This window comes from Myripristis murdjan, chromosome 8 (genome assembly GCF_902150065.1).
Source record: "Myripristis murdjan chromosome 8, fMyrMur1.1, whole genome shotgun sequence".
NCBI classification, from domain to species: Eukaryota; Metazoa; Chordata; class Actinopteri; order Holocentriformes; family Holocentridae; genus Myripristis; species Myripristis murdjan.
Genome location: NC_043987.1, coordinates 1,376,455 through 1,393,457, shown reverse-complemented (window position 1 = coordinate 1,393,457; position 17,003 = coordinate 1,376,455). Strand labels below are relative to the sequence as shown.

At 43.4% G+C, this 17,003-nt stretch overlaps 1 protein-coding gene across 1 annotated transcript in view; it reads right to left on the bottom strand.

Moving 5' to 3' along the window:
• The window catches only part of dcst2 (DC-STAMP domain containing 2), a 34,391-nt gene that overhangs the window by 4,304 nt on the left and 13,084 nt on the right, over positions 1-17,003 (bottom strand). The window contains exons 6-12 of the mRNA XM_030059071.1: positions 10,428-10,493; positions 8,928-9,141; positions 7,951-8,108; positions 7,617-7,781; positions 6,339-6,506; positions 2,021-2,121; positions 866-1,014 (exon numbers count right to left, since the gene is read on the bottom strand). Of these exons, the coding sequence (XP_029914931.1) occupies positions 866-1,014; positions 2,021-2,121; positions 6,339-6,506; positions 7,617-7,781; positions 7,951-8,108; positions 8,928-9,141; positions 10,428-10,493 (1,021 nt within the window). The remainder of the gene's footprint in view (positions 1-865; positions 1,015-2,020; positions 2,122-6,338; positions 6,507-7,616; positions 7,782-7,950; positions 8,109-8,927; positions 9,142-10,427; positions 10,494-17,003) is intronic.

Here is a 17,003-nt window from a genome sequence, read left to right as displayed (position 1 = left end):
CTTCAAGAAGAGTGGGATGCCATGCCTCAACAGACAATAAGTCGACTTGTGAACAGCAGGAGACGTCGTTGTCAAGCTGTAATTGATGCTCAAGGGCACATGACAAGTTATTGACACTGACATTTTTTGTTGTGGTATATCCACCACTGTTGTTGGCTTTTGTTTCAAGAAACTGTTTGAGATGAGGAAATCACCAGTGCATGCTTCTAGTTAAATGCCCTACTTTCATGATATAATATCACTGTAGCGTGAACTTTTTATATTTTCCATAAATTTCACCCAAAAGCCAAATATCCCTAACTTTTTGTGAGTAGTGTATGTAAGGATGACTGCACATTTTCATGCTTGACCGCTTGGGTGATTTAGGCTGTTTGCATAAATCACCCAAGGTTCACACCAGCAGTTAATTTTAAAAAAACAATTAAAACCAGAGTAATGATCTAGGCCACAAACTGAATCTTGCACTTTGTACCTATAACACATAACTATTTAACAATTCTGTCACACACACACACACACACACACACACACACACACACACATAGAAAAGTACTAAAAACACATACAAATAAAGAAAAAATGATGAACATCAAAACTCTTGAAAACTTTATGCATTCATAAGTTCTCTTACTCTCTTACACTGCTCTCAAGCTCAATTCTGAGGCTGTTCTGTAAATAGTTTCTAGTAAACAATAACTATAGCAACTTCTGATCAACCCACATCCCTTTCAGGTTAAAAATAACTAATAACTTCCGGTTATGCCCCACCCACGTTTGCTTTAAGTCGACCCATTCCAAGTACAGTTACAGATAATTTACTTGGCTGAACAGATACTGCTGCACTTGCTCATCCCTAGTACTGTACCATAGCAGGAGCGTCCGTAAGCAGCTGCTCCCTCCTCCCCCTCCTCCTCCTGCTTGCTCAGCTCGGCTCAAGGCTGCAGTCATCCTCAGGGCTCTGCTTTCAGTCCTCCTTTGCTCTAGGATGTGGTCGTGGAGGAACTGGATCCTCTCCTGGAAAACAAGACAACGCTCTTACATTACACTTCCTTTTCAGACATTTGGCAGAAATACACCTTTTAACAACATGAGCTGAATCACAGCCTTCTGACTGAACTATATTAACAGACTAAATCCATGTGTGTTGTAGCTGAACTGTTTAGCACTTTGCTAGTGGGACTGGGGTGATTGAACAAATCTGTGTAACACCAGACCACTGCTATCCACGAAGGATTGAATCGAGGTCAACTGGATTCTTTAAAGATTCTTAGACATTTCACTTCTCTTCCAAGAAGCTTCTTCAGTTCTGGTTTCTCTGTCTTGACACAGATCGCCTCCTTCACTCCTCTTTCAATCCATCTGTCCTCTCTATCCAAGATGTGGATGTAGTGGTCCCCGAAAGAGTGTCCCTTTTCTTCTGCCAAGTCCTGCCCTGAGGAGGTGTCCTGTCCTGTGTTGCACCATGCATTTGTTAAGTGGTTCTTTGGTCTCGCCGATGTACAGGCCTGTACAATCCTCACTGCACTGGACTGCATACACCAGGTTGCTCTTCTTGTGCTTCATTGTGGGGTCTTTGGGGTGGACCATCTTCTGTTTCAATGTGTTGCTGGACTTGAAAAACATCGCGATGTGGTGTTTGTTGAAAATCCTCCTGAGTTTCTCAGATACTCCCAAGACGTATGAGATGACATTGCTCCGTTTGTTCTTCTTTCCTTCCTCTCCCACAATGTTGGTGTTGTTCCTGGATCTTGTGGCTGTTTTCACAGCCTGGATACCCCAACCTTTAAGTGCTTCCTTCAAGTGTTTGTGCTCCTTTTCCCTTGCCTGGGCACTGGTTGGCACATTATCAGCTTGGTGGTACAGGGTTCTGATAACTTCTAGCTTGTGTTCTTGTGGGTGGTGAGAGTGAAAGAGGAGGTATTGATCTCTGTGTGTGGGTTTCTAGACCACTGCTGTAAACTTGTGCAGCTTTCTTTACTCTCAGGTTGGAAGTTAAGCTGCAGTGTGCATGTGTGTGTACCTCCTCTCTCTCTGGATGGAATATGGAGCATATCCATCGTCTGCTGCGCTGCACAAAGCCACCGGCCACAGAGAAGAGCAGAGCAAGGCCGTACAGGAAGCCTGCAACAGAATCAGTGGAACCACTTAGAACCAGTGTAAAACTACTATAGAATCAGTAAAGAATGACTCGGTAACACTTTACCATAAGAGTACAACAATTAATGTTAGTTAATGCCGTAATAGGAACGATTGAAAGCATCCTGACTGGAAACATCACAAACTGGCATGGGATGTGCACGGACCAGGACAGGAAGACTCTGCAACGAGTGATTAAAACTGCCCAAAACATCATTGGTACCCATCTACCAAGCATCAGTGATATTGGGGAGGTGAGGTGCCTGCACAGAGCCAAAAGGATCCTAAAAGACAACACCCACCCCAGCCACAGCCTGTTCACCCTGCTGCCAGCTGCTGCTGGGACAGAAATTTAGTGTAATATGGATTACTTTAAAGATGTAATAAATAAAGCTCACGTTTTACACAGGATGACTGACAAAGTTTGTAGCCCAAGTTAGAAGGAGATGAACTATACAGTTCTGTCCTAAGTTGTGTGCAATTCAACTTGTGGAAGGATTATACAAAGATTGAAGTTATTATCTTGAGTTGTTTTTTGGTTACAGATCATTAAACACTGAAAGTCAGCAGCTCCTGAGAAAATGGAAAATAGCCATTGTGCAGTAATCCGCTGCTTCAATCTCAAAGGCTTGACATCCTAGCTGGTCCACAAGGACATGGTGGCCACACTCAGGGTGGAAGCCCCTTTCTACAACATGCTAAAAAAGTGTGCTGCTGAGTTCAAACATGACAGGGAGAGCCTGGAAGATGATCCCTGTCCAGAGGTCCAGTCACTGTTGCCACACAGGAAACCACTGGCAAGATTGCTGAGGATATCCTCCAAGAATGTGTCCATTCAAATATCAGCAACAAACTGCAAGGTGTCAGCTCTCAAAGCTTCTTTAGCCTGATTAGAAACTCAGTGGAAATAAATTCTTGGTCAGAGAAGCCTAACATCCCATAGGCAAAGCCCTGGTCTATCATCACCAAATTAGTGAGTTACAGAGCAAAGGCTGAGGTAATCCGTAAAACGTGACAGAAAAAATAAGAGATCCTCTACAAGAATACCTGCTTCTATGTGAACCACAGCTACCCACCCACAATCCTTAAGAGGCATGCTGAAAATGCGATTTAATTTGAGGTTTTAGCGCTCCTACGTCTTATATCTATACTGTATAAAGTTGCCCAGAAGCAGAAACCTTAATAACAGACATTTTTCATACATTTTCTATTATTACGATAATATATTTCTTTATAGGTTATGACTGAAACTGATATGTGGCCATCGCAGGGGGCCCTACTCTTTCTAAAGAGCAGTTTATCCCTTTATGGATGCTCTGACATCTCAAGGCCCTAAAAAGCTCTTTTAGAACAAGTCACGATTTTAGAAGCAAAAGAATGTAAGGAATGTAATGACATTCTAGTTTGTTTGTTTTTTTACTTAGTTTTTTAGTTTTTATTTTGTTCTGTTCATTTCTTGATGTCCAAACTGTTCACAGTTATAAAAATGCGTAATATTCTGAGCTCTAATTGTAGTGCCAGGAGAAATCTAACATGTGCAACAGCGATAACAGGCCATGGCTAATAACCACAACCTTAAAATAATTTAACGTAAATGGGGTTCCAAATTCAACCGAGAGAGGGAGATACTCAGTCAAAAAAAAAAAAAAAAAAAAAAAAAAAAAAGAGAACACACAAATCGTATTACTACAGGAAAATTAAGTAGCTTAACTCTACTGAAAATGAAAAGTTGAAATGTGCAGGTTTTCCCAAGTGTATTATTCATCCTACAAATCAGGTCACCAGAGAGGTGTAGCCATTTTTTTTCCTCATGGAGTTCCATTTGATGATCTAACACCACATTCCCAATGCTCTTTGCAGATGACACCAACCTTTTTTGTCTCAAATAGAGATTTAACAGTTCTCATTAAAGGATTAAATCATGATCTTCTCAGTTACTTGATATGGTTTCAAACAAGTTGTCATTAAATGTCAAAAAGTCTAATTTCATGTTATTTTCAGAAAATAAGAAATAAGCCAGTGAGCAAATAAAACTTAATAAAACTAAATATTGATAATGAGGAAATAATCAGTGTCATCAACATGTTTGTAGGTATTCTGATTGATGATACTCTCTCTTGGAGAGCGCAAGATGGTTTTGTCTAAAGATCTTGAGACTGTAATCCATGCTTTTCCATGCTTTTATTAATACACAACTGGATTACTGCAACTCACTTTATTTTGGCCTGGACCAGTCACTCTTGCACCGCCTGCAGCTGGTACAAAATGCAGCTGCCCGTCTTCTCACTGGCAAACGCAAGCGTGACCACATATCCCCTGTCCTAGCTTCGCTGCACTGGCTCCCGGTCAACCTGATCTCACAGAAATCCGTGAAATGAGCACAACCTCTTAACAACGCATTGCGTGCTCCTGGCACATAACCTGTTATAATTATGTGTGGCCACCACAGAAACAGCGTCCACTGAAAGTCAATTAGGACATTCTCATAGCTCGTGGTGAGTCTGCCTTGGGTGGTTACAACGTTATGGCTAATAATCAGACCTTTTTTTCAGAATACCGATTAAATTTGCACTTCCGGGATCTATGAACCACCACCCACGGCGTGACGTCTTTGAAGCCGAGAAGCCGGGAGTCACCAGGTAGCATGAAGCGCGTTGCCTTGGTAACGCCGGTGTTTTTCAGATTAAAATAAAATTTCGTTCATTGATTTCAAAATGGCTTAAAATGTGATTTTTGTGGACTAGAAAAATATGAAAATGATGACATTATAAACTATACAGTGGCGGTTCTGCCTATGTGCCGCCCTAGGCGAAATTACTGGCTTGCGCCCTAGATACTACTCCTACCGGCCATGGCACCAGGCGGGCCGACCGCGGCACTGACCACTCACCTGTCAGATCCCGCAGACCTGACCGGGTGGGCGCGGTACCAGCCGGTGCCGCGGCCGACCCGCCTGATGCAGGCCGGTGGCTTTTTTATTCAAACAAAATTTTGTCCATATAAAAAGTAGCCTATTTTCCAAAAATGGTCTTGAAAAAGAGGGGTCATCTTAAAATCAGGGTCGTCTTTTATGCGGGTCAATATGGTAGGCCTAGTCTAGAAAACTGGCGATTTTTTATTTTTTATTTTATTATTTTATTTTGATTAAATTTGCACTTCCGGGATCTATGAACTACCACCCACATGAAATTGACTTTCAGTGGACAGCGTTTGCGTGGTGGCCATACGACACGGATCCTAATTGACTTTCAGTGGACGCTGTTTCTGTGGTGGCCACACATAATTATAACAGGTTATGTGCCAGGAGCACGCAATGCGTTGTTAAGAGGTTGTGCTCATTTCACGGATTTCTGTGAGATCAGGTTGCTCCCGGTTGCTTTTAGAATAGATTTCAAAATATTATTGTTTGTTTTTAAAGCTCTCAATGGCCCAGCCCCCCAGTACTTGACTGAGCTCTTACGTATCCACGCCCATGCCAGAACATTGAGATCTTCCAACCAGCTGCTACTGGCCACCCCCAAAATGAGGCTAAAAACCAAAGGTGACCGAGCCTTTGTGGCAGCGGCCCCTAGGCTCTGGAATAACCTGCCCTGGCACATCCGCTCCGCGGAATTGATTGAGGTTTTTAAATCCTCCCTAAAGACACACCTCTTCTCCCTGGCTTTTAATCGAGTTTAAGTGGACTTCTGGCAAAATTTTAATTTTAATTTAATTTTAATCTATTTTATTCTATTTTATAGCATTGTGTTTATGTATTTTAGTATTTATTTTATTTATTGTAATTGTTGCCATCCTGGCTGCTTTTAATCTGTAAAGCACTTTGGTCATCCCTGATGGTTTTAAATGTGCTCTATAAATAAAGTTTGAGTTGAGTTGAGTTGAGTCTGCAGTAAGGTCACTAAATCTCTTGGTATCCTGAGAAAAACAAGAAAAACAATACATGTTTCTTAACACTATATTATAGTTTAACATACCCACATTTAACATACACTAATATTGTATGCTCAAGTACTCTTTCAACTTATCTATACAAGATAGTTTATTAGATAAGCCACTTTTTCCAAACCTACCTTATAGTTTTAGATATTATTTTGTTAACAATTTCATAATTATCTAACCAGACAGGCTAAGAATCTTCATCTAGCTTTAGTTTTTTTAGGCATCGTGTATGGTTTCATATATGGTGTTGTCTCGTAGCCTACCTATAACAGCATATCCTGTGTAGTGTGGCTCTGTCGGCTCCACCAGACACTTCTTGCTGATGACAGTGATGTTTCCTGTCTGCAGGATGTTGAAAGCTGCCACAACATCCTTGAAAATGTCTGAGGCATATCCGGATCCATTCACCTGCACCGCCAGGACGACTGGCACTACAGACAGAGAAAAACAGATGCTCTCTCTCTTTTCTTTTACTTCCTCCTTTAAAAAAATAGACAACACATTGGTCTCTGACATTCTGGACATATAAAGAAGGAAGGGAAAATGTCATAGTGACAGCATTATAAATTTGCACTGATGCCAGATTTTGGGGGCACTAGTAAGTTAATGGGACAGGCATGGGAAATCCCACCATAAATCACTTTACCTCTGCTGTTTGAACGCTGTTTGAGATTCTATGACTAACCCTAACAGTTTACCTAAACTCTATATGACAAAAGACACTTTACAAAATGCAGACTGGTGTTATGTGTCCATTGTGTGCATTACTTGTTCTTGTTACTGTTTTTTGTTTGTTTGTTTGTTTGTATTTTTTTTTAGACATCACAGTTAAAGTATGTGATCTTCAATAAGTAATTTGATCTTCAGAAGTTTTAAACTCTCATTTTCAGCAGGCTTTAGCTGGGCCATGCAGTGCTCCTGTGTGCAGCAGAAGCTTAGAAGTTCTTTATTCTGGATTTGCTGCACCTAAAATAAAATGTATGTGACAACCAATTTGGATGATTGCGAGAGTCAGTTTATTTTTCATTAAGGCTAAGTTTAGTTTAGTTGCCTTTACATCCAAAGGTATTTATGAAGGCAAACTTAGAAATATAAACTGCTAAAATAAATTTATCTTTTGATGACTGATGACCCGAGTGATCAATGTTGAGCCAAAATATTTTTATTCAACACATACAACAACTAATTTAATTTAATGAACTTGATAGAGTTGTCCACAAATAGGCCTACTGTACAGCCGATGGAACAATTCTTGTCTTATGGTATCATTGAGGGGTTGTGCCCCCTGACAAATCTGTCAGGAGCCACCAATGCATTCTTACAATGCATCAAACTTAATGTTGTGTATGGAAAAGCTTCTTCTGCAAAGTAACTAGCATCTCCAGCAATCAGATCAATGTAGTGTTGTAAAAAGTACAAGATTTCCCTCTGAAATGTAGCACTGGAAGAGTAGAAGCTTTAACTAAATGGAAGCACTCAAGTAACGACCCCAACAGTACCTGCAACCTTCGCCCTTGTCTTGTCCTGAGTTGAGCTCTCACCTCTGGCAACAATGTCTCCCTTCACAAGCTGCTGGATCTGATCCAGCATCCAGAACACCAGCAGGTCCAGAAACACCAGCACAGCACCCACCACCATGTGGCTGAGCACCGAGAGCATGCTGAGGGCCACTACCCGCCGCTCCGCCACTGCCAGCCGCCACGACACTGCAGCGAGGACAGAGGAGTTTAGCTTAGCATAGCTTGGTTTGGTTTGGCTTGGTTTGGCTCGCTCGGCTTGATTCAGCTCAGTTCAGTTCAGTTTTGCATATTGTAGTTACACACACACACACACACACACACACACACACACACACACACACACACACACACTTACGTGGTGTGATGTAGGTTGTTGCTTCCTTGCGGGTGATTGGCAGGACAGAGGCTCCACCCTTTCTGGCCAGCTGTTGATCCAGCTCTTCAAACTGAGCAGTGATATAAACGTTGTCAAAGGTGTTCTGATGGAGATACCTGCGTCTGTACCACATCGCCCTGCGCACATACACACACACACACACACACACACGCACGTTTGTATGACTGTACCTGTGAAGACCTAAGTAAACTAAACCAACCGGAGGAGGTGAAGACTAACATCATGCCGAAATTTGCATCACTACCAGGATATGTGCAGCAGGCCATACATCAAATGTGAAAATATGAGAACATGTTGGAAGTACTGACATCATCAAATGTATGCTCATATAGGTGCATGCACTTGTTGCTGTTCACCACAAAACTGCACATAAACTAGAGATTTCATTCTGTGAGCTTAGGGTGAATGAAATATGAAACAACTTAGGGAAAAAAGATGATTTCCCCCTCTGGTTGTGCAGCCAGTCAGCAACACATTCTGATTCTATAATCAGAATGTGTTGCTAAAATTTTGTAATGTTATAATCTGATTTTATAGTCATCAATTTCACGTCAGCTTATAATTCTGTCTTCATTATAAATACAGGGGCCATGGAACAATGAGAGTTATAGTCCAGTTACTGATCAATATTTGGAATCATATTTTATTGCAGTTAGTATTACTGACTGCTATATGTTCTTCTTTGTTTAGCGACTGTTCAGCACTGCCCCCAATGGCCAAAAGACTGTACTGCACTCTTTTTCTCTGTCTTGCAGCAGTCAGTGGCTGTAGTTCAGTTCTCTCTCTCTCTATAGGTGACTAATTGTTGTGACTAAATTATATTTTGCTGGTCGTTTGTCATGTTTCTTTAATGTTTTGTGTAGCCAGGTGTCAGCACAGAAGCAGGGCCAGGTGTCAGTGTGGTTAAAAGGAGGCGAGGTGTGATGTGGACTAACTTCAGGTAGGTCCAGGCCAGCAGGACGAGACTTCCGTATGACAGCAATTCACTCCATTTCCGGAAGCTTCCCAGCTCAGAAGAAACCTCCTGCATGATCTGCTGTGACATCTCTGCCAGTGAGCGGCTGCTGTTCACATCCAGGTCGAAGGTCACCGAGGCTGAGACACTGAAATCGAACTGCTGCTTCATGTGCTCAAACGCTGCGGCAGTGGCTGGAAGAGAGGTAGACAGCTCAGGGGTGCAGTTTTGTTCTGCGAAGTGTCCTCATTCTGGCCCTCAGAGAAAAGTCAATATGGAGTCTGATTCAAATTCTATATTCACTCAAATATTAAACCACTAACAAGATTATTAAAAAGTAAATAACTTAATGATTTAACCTCTTGAAACCTGCACAATTTACTTGATTTCTCTCAAAAACACACAAAATACGAGTAAATTAGCAAAGAATGACCAGAGAACTGTAAAAAAAAAAAAAAAAAAAAAAAAAAAAAAAATTATAAGAAATTACCCAAATTTCAGAGAAAAATGAAACAAATAAAATTACCAGAATATTAGGAGGAAAGAAAAGAAAAAGAAAATTACAAGACAATTAATAACACTATACTTAGAATTATTAAAATGATAAATGTAAAGGTCAGATCAGTAATGCTGGACTGATATTAAAATGCTTCTGAGCCTGGGACAGCCCTCTGGATGGATAAAGTAATAACAGACTGCCCACTATGGCTGAAGCCACAGGAGGTGGGTCAGCAGTGACCCTGGCACACCCAGACAAAGTGGAGGATGCACAGCATATGCCTGAAAAATCATCAATCAATATTTATGTCATTATGTGTCTGGCTTACCGGTCTTGCCAATTAATTTAGCAGCTAGTCTAGCAGTCAGTGAGCTCATTCACTCATTGGCTGTTAGACTACTATCTGTCCACAATGCTAGTAATACAAGCTAACAGAGCATTTTATTCATTGTTCTACAAATACAGTTTGTTCTGTCTGTGTAATGATTGGGCTGACAAGTCCTACATGTATATTAATAATAAAATGCAAATTAAAAATCTACAGTGTGTTTTCTTTATTTCCTTCAATAATGTTCATAGCTGACAGATTGTCAGGGAAATCATTTACAGGTGCAGACCACAAATGAGGTTAACAGAGCTACAGATTATGGATTTAATGATCATCTAACACCTCTAGTTCTACTGTTACAAACTGAGTGTTCCAATATGGCCTCCTAGTGGCTTCACTTTTTATTACATCCAGTTTTTGTTAGAGATCAGTGATCCGGACCCTGAAGTTCATCAAAATCTAATCAGCAGTGTGTGAGGTGTCATGAGACACATGGACAATCAGCTGCATATGAGATGTGTGTGGCACGAAGACCGGGGCTCCCTTCCTGATTCACTTATGGGGGACGAAACAACAAATGTTACCCTGAGGCCCCTGAGCACAGCACTTCCTCGGTTTCACAGTTAGAGCAGACATTGACATGGTGAACTCACGCTCCGCCAGGCGTTTCTTGAGGTGGCTCGCAATGTAGGAGGGAAGGACGCAGAAGAGCTGACCCACTGCAAGAACACAAACAGAGCCCACAGAACACCTGTCAGCCAAATTCTGTGTGTGTGTGTGTGTGTGTTCCCCCTGGTGTAGTTTTCTTTATCTGTGCTCAGTCTTGTCCTATTAACATGGAACCTGGTTCTGTCCTATGTGATATAATACAAGGCAGTAATTTCACCTGGGGCAGGAACATAGGCAGAACCGCAACTGAATTTGATTGATTACATATTTAGGGTGGATACACTGGTTGTGTACGGGAAGACCTTAACATAATTTTAGTGTCCCATGATGGTCCAACTTCAGTTTCACAGACTAAGGGCCCTATCTTGTGCCACCCGCTACCCGTTGCCACTACCCATTTCCACTATCCCTAAATGGTATCTTGCGCCCACGCTACCCGCTATACATTATGCCGACTCTGTTATTTGTGCCTGAAGGTGTGTCCATGGGCGTGTTTATGCGCTTTCCCTACAATTGCTGTCTTGACCACACACGTTAGGGAAAGCGGATAGCGGGTGCTCAGGACCACTCGTTATCCCATTTGGGCTTTTACGAGAGCGCGCCCAGGCAGCTTCAATGCGCGTCCACTTGGACACATGTGGACGTGCACATGCGGCTCCACCTCCCCAATTAACTGGCCTATAAAAAGCCACCTTGCTTCAGCCTCAGTTGAACACCTGAGAAAATGGCAGAGATAGTACTAAATCGCGACCTTCCTCTCTCCATCACGGGTTTCGGTTTGAGGATTTAGGATAGCGCAGCCTGCTCTTAAAGGCAATGGCACCTGGCACACTGATTGGTTTAACTGGTGTAACGCCCAAACCACGCCTATGCATAATGTAACGGGTAGCGCAAGTGTTTTAGGGATAACGGCAGGTGTGCAAGATAGCAACTTTTGCGGGGGAACCAACACATTCTCACTCCCAATGCGTCAACAGCCTGACGAACGGTCAGTGTCCCTTAGCATCACATGCCGACTGTACTGCTTCAATTTGTCCTGATATAAACCAGAAGTACAGTCAATAAACTTTGTTTTTTTTCTGGTGGGGTGGGGGTGGGAGGTTAATCTGCTTTTTTGAAGGTCAGTAGTGACTGATGTTTTGGATTGAAAGTGCTGATGCTGATATTTTATGGACTATGGACTATTGAGTTTTTTTCTCCACTATTTTACTCTAAGGGCTCTAGTTTCGCAGACCTGGCAGCGCGAAGGCGTAATGAAAGTTTACACAATTGACATGGAGGTCTACTGCCGCAGGCGGAGCGGAGCCCAGCCCTGCGTTCCAAATGACATACTTATACTTTTTACTTTTAGTATGTACTGCAGCTGCCCTTACAAAGTATGTCGTTTAGTATGCAATATGCATGCGAATGCATACTATTGAGACACACTACATACATCATCCCTGAAGTCCGCCACTCCCATCTTGGTCTGCGAAACTTGCAAACTGTCCACCTCTCGCGTTACGCTGGTCAAAACTAGCTCTGCGTGGGGTTCACCTCACTGCGCCACCCTCCGCTGCGCCGGGAAACTAGAGCCCTAAGGGCCCTATCTTGCACCAGAGTCCCTAAACCCGTTATTTGGGGATTTAGCATTGCGTAAGATGCAAATTTCCTGCGGGATGAATAAAGTATCTATCTATCTATCTATCTATCTATCTATCTAAGAGGTTTTCCCCCAACACATTCTCACTCCCAATGCGTCAACAGCCTGAGGAGTGATCAGTGTCCCTTAGCATCACATACCGACTCATTAGGCACCCGTTTCTCGTCAGTTTTCAACGAGTTGGGTAACCCGACAGACTTACATAGAACTCCCACAACGTGCCACGGGAGGCATTTGGGGCGTCAACTAACTCTTTGTTGTCATGGTAACGTGATGTTTTCTGCGTCATATAACGTGATAATAGAGTCTGCCCAACCTGATCTCACAGAAATCCGTGAAATGAGCAGGACCTCTTAATAACGCATTGCGTGCTCCTCGCACGTAACCTGTTTTAATCATAGATTTCTATGGTTTTAAATGCAATTTTAAGTGCAAATTTAATCGATATTCTGAAAAATAGTTCTGATTATTAGCCATAACGTTGTAACCATCCAAGGCAGACTTACCACGAGCTATGAGGTTGTGAAACGATGGCATGTGTCCACAAGTCCCATATAATATCAACTTTATTTTAAGAAAACACATTTTATTTGCAATGTCATATCACGGAGAAGCACTACATTACCCATAATCCTAATCAGCGACGTGTCTGATTTGACAACTTTCATCAATAAAGTGCATGAAAGTTGTCAAATCTTCTTAAAAGAAGTTTCCACGGTTTTTCGCTGACTGAAAGGGTGGTGTTCAATGGCGTAACATATCAGCATATTATAATCTTCTTTTAAGAAGATTACCCAACTCGTCGAAAACTGACGAGAAACGGGTGCCTGATGAGTCGGTATGTGACGCTAAGGGACACTGATCACTCCTCAGGCTGTTGACGCATTGGGAGTGAGAATGTGTTGGGGGAAAACCTCTTACGCAATGCTAAATCCCCAAATAACGGGTTGAGGGACTCTGGCGCAAGATAGGGCCCTTAGGGCTCTAGTTTCCCGGCGCAGCGGAGGGTGGCGCAGTGAGGTGAACCCCACGCAGAGCTAGTTTTGACCAGCGTAACGCGAGAGGTGGACAGTTTGCAAGTTTCGCAGACCAAGATGGGAGTGGTGGACTTCAGGGATGATGTATGTAGTGTGTCTCAATAGTATGCATTCGCATGCATATTGCATACTGTAACGGTACGACTGCGTTTTTGGGGTGCCAGTTAGGTCAGCGCCTAACAATACTTGATCAGGGTGTGAGTCAGTATTTTTTTCTTTGTTCAGGTCGTCCCCGTACATAAGGTCCAAAAAAAATGAGGAAAAGAAATAAAACCCCTTTTTTGAACCCCTAAAAGAACAGAACCCAAAGCCAAACAATCCAAACAACACAACAACACCACCAGGAATTTTCAATTCAAATCAAAATATATTGCGGCAAAACACAGGCAAATAATCATCCAATAAACCAGCACAGCAAAAGCAGCAGCACACACAAAAAAAACCAACAAAGAAATCAACCGCCAGTCCAATCCAGAAAAACAAAAATCCAGTCCACAATTTCCAATCCCCCCAACCAAAAATCCTCACACAGTCTCTTTCTGTAAATCAGTTCAACTCATTCCCAATTTCAAAAAAATAAATAAATTCAGCTCAGTTCAGTTCAGTTCAGTTCAGTTCAGTTCAGTTCAGTTCGTTACAAACAAAAAAAATGAAAGAGAAAAAGGCAACAGAAATAAACCCCCGGATTCACCGGAGTTACCTCCCAGCCCAGTCCAGTCCAGTCCAGTCAGTCCCGTCCGTGCGTAACGTCAGTCCCGTCCGTGTGTTTCTCCCTCTGTACATCCGCTGGTAATATGATTGTGTAGCGATCCGCCAGCTTCCAGGGATTCTGTTCCACCCGGGTCTTTTCTCACGACGGACACTCCGGAAACATACGCGGACTTTCGCGAGGAGAAAAAAAACTGGAGACGCAAGAAACGCTGCTCAGTATTTCGGCAGGACGGCCTCACCTCTTCCTCCGTTATACTGTGAGCCGCGCCATTTTGAATTTCCCCCGGCTTTTAAAACGGGAAGGACGGCCGCCATTGGCTCATTAATGGAGGTGTGTTCATGACAGCGGGGCTCATGAATGAAGGTGGGGCTCATGAATGGAGGTGGGTGTGTGTGTGTGTGTGTGTGCCTTCCGTTAATGACAGCGGGGAGTGTGAATCATTCTCGGTAGTGATAGTTATTATGATAACCTATCGCTACATTCCCCCCCCCTTGGGAAACGAACCTGCGGGGTGTTTTTTTTTTTTTTTTTTTTTTTTTTTTTTTTTTAGGGGTCGGTGAAACCAAGGAAATCTTCATCCTCACTCTCCTCCTGGAAAATTTTCAGCACACGGTTTCTCTGCTGTTGACTGATATCTTGCTGTGAATTTTTTTTCATGACAGTTGTTGAAGTGTTTGAGTTGGTGGCAGTAGAGGGAAATCCTTTGAATTCCTCATCATCACTCTCCTCCTCAAACAGGTCCAAGAGGCGCTGACGTTCTTGCTGCTCTACTTCTTCAGCAGTGGGATAGCAGGGTTTTAGTCGAGATATGTGAACTGTTTTGAGGTCCTCACCCGTGTCTTCCAGCACAACTTCATAATTGACTGGGCCTTTTTTCTGGACGACTCTGTACGGTCCTTGCCATTTTGGGGCCAGCTTGGCAGCAAAAGACTTGTCTGCTCTAGAAAGTGGGTGAGCACGCAGCCACACTCGAGCTTTTTCCTCAAACTCCATCTCTCTTCTGTTTTTGTCATAGTTTCTCTTTTGTCTGACTCGTGCTTTGTGCAAGTTTTTTTCTACAAATCCCTGCATCTCACTCAGCTGAGCAATTTTTGGGTAGGACAAAGAATCTGGTGGTGGTAATCGTGGCAGCAACATTGCCTCCAAGGGTCCCCGTAGAGGTCTCAGCAGGTTCAGTTCAGCTGGGGTCACTCCAGTAGACTCGTTGACAGCTGAATTGAGGGCAAACCGGAATTCAGGTAAGTGTTTATCCCATTGTTTGTGGTTATTTCCTACGTAGGAAGCTATCATGGTCTTGAGAGTCCTGTTTATTCTTTCAGTGAGATTGGTTTGTGGATGGTAGGCTGTGGTCATTTTATGTTTAAGGTTCCATTCTCTGCAGGTCTGTTCAAAAAGGCTGGCAACAAACTGGGGTCCTTGGTCAGAGAGGAGGTAGTCGGGAACCCCCCAACGTGTTAAGATGTCCTGGACAAGAATTTTTGTCACTGACTGTGCTGTTGCTTTCCTCAGGGGAAAGAGCTCGACCCACCGGGAGAAGTAGTCCACAAATACGAGGAGGTATATGTTCCTGTTTGAACTCCTGGGGAACGGGCCCATCAGGTCGACACCAACCATCTCCCATGGGTTCTGAACAATGGTTTGCTGGAGTTTTCCGGCCATTTTCCGGCTTTCAGGCTTGTAAGCTTGACATACTGTACAGTTTCTGACATGCTGTTTGACTGCCAGACTCAGACCAGGCCAGTACACCAAAGAACACATCCTTTTATAGGTTTTATATCGTCCGAGATGACCAGCAAGGGGGTCTTCGTGGAACCTTTGCAGGAGTTGATGACGACAGGGCTCAGGAATGTACAGCTGGTAGATGGTTTTATGGGTCAGTGTTAATACTCTGTAGACCATATCCTCCAAGATAGTGAATTTGGTGGATGCATTCACCGCCACGTCCCCTTTTTGCAGGATCGACTGGTAGAGCTCCTGGATATGAGGATCATGCTGCTGAGCCTTCCAGATGACATCATCTGAGAGTGGTAGGTCTTTTATTGTGACAGGCGGGGGGTTGACCAGCAGGGTTGTACAGACCGGTTGGGAGAGGTCAGCCACTTCGCCGGGGGTTCTGGAAAGGGCGTCTGGAACAGTGTTGTATTTCCCCTTCCTATACTCCACAGCAAAAGTGAACTCCTGTAGACGGAGGGCCCACCGAATCAGTCTGGTGTTCGGTTTTTGGGTTTTGAAAACCCAGACGAGTGAAGAGTGGTCTGTCACCACCGTGAAGAATCGTCCTTCGAGGTAATATCTCCACTTTTCCACCGCCCACACAACAGCCAAACACTCCAGTTCAGTGGTGGAGTAATTTCTTTCTGCGTTATTCAGGCTCCTACTGGCGAAGGCCAACACTTCCTCAGTCCCCAATCCCGTTTGCTGCACAAGCACAGCACCGAGGCCAACTTCGCTGGCATCGGTATATACCACAAAAGGTAAATTGAGGTTTGGATGACCCAGTACAGGAGTTGTCATCAGACGTTGTTTGAGGATTTCAAAGGCATTTTGGCATTCTGTGGTCCACTTGAACTTGGTATTCTTCCTCTTCAGGGCATTTAGGGGCTCTGCTATTTGAGAGAAATTTGGCACAAATCTGTGGTACCATCCTGCCATACCAAGGAACCTCTGCAGAGATTTTAAGTTTTTAGGCACTGGATATTCTTCCACTGCCTTGGTCTTCTCAGGGTCCACCTGAACTCCAGCAGCAGAAACGACATGCCCCAGGAACTTGAGGGATTCCCGGAAGAAGTGACTCTTGCTCATGTTGACGGTGAGGTTCGCTTGCCTGAGTTTGTCGAGCACTGCCTGAATATCCTGAAAATGTTGCTGGATGTTGTATGAATAAATGATTATATCATCCAGGTACACAAAGCAGATCCTTCCTCTGAGCTCTCCGAGTGCCAACTCCATAAGGCGCTGAAAGGTTGCTGGGGCATTTTTCAACCCGAAAGGCATGACCTTGAATTGATACAACCCAAAAGCACAGACAAAGGCAGTTTTCTCTCTGCTCTCAGCATCCATGCTGACCTGCCAATATCCGGAGTTGAGATCCAGGGTGGTGAAAATCTTGGCCCCGCCCAGAGAATCCAGGATCTCCTGTATTGTCGGGAGTGGATATGCATCATCCATT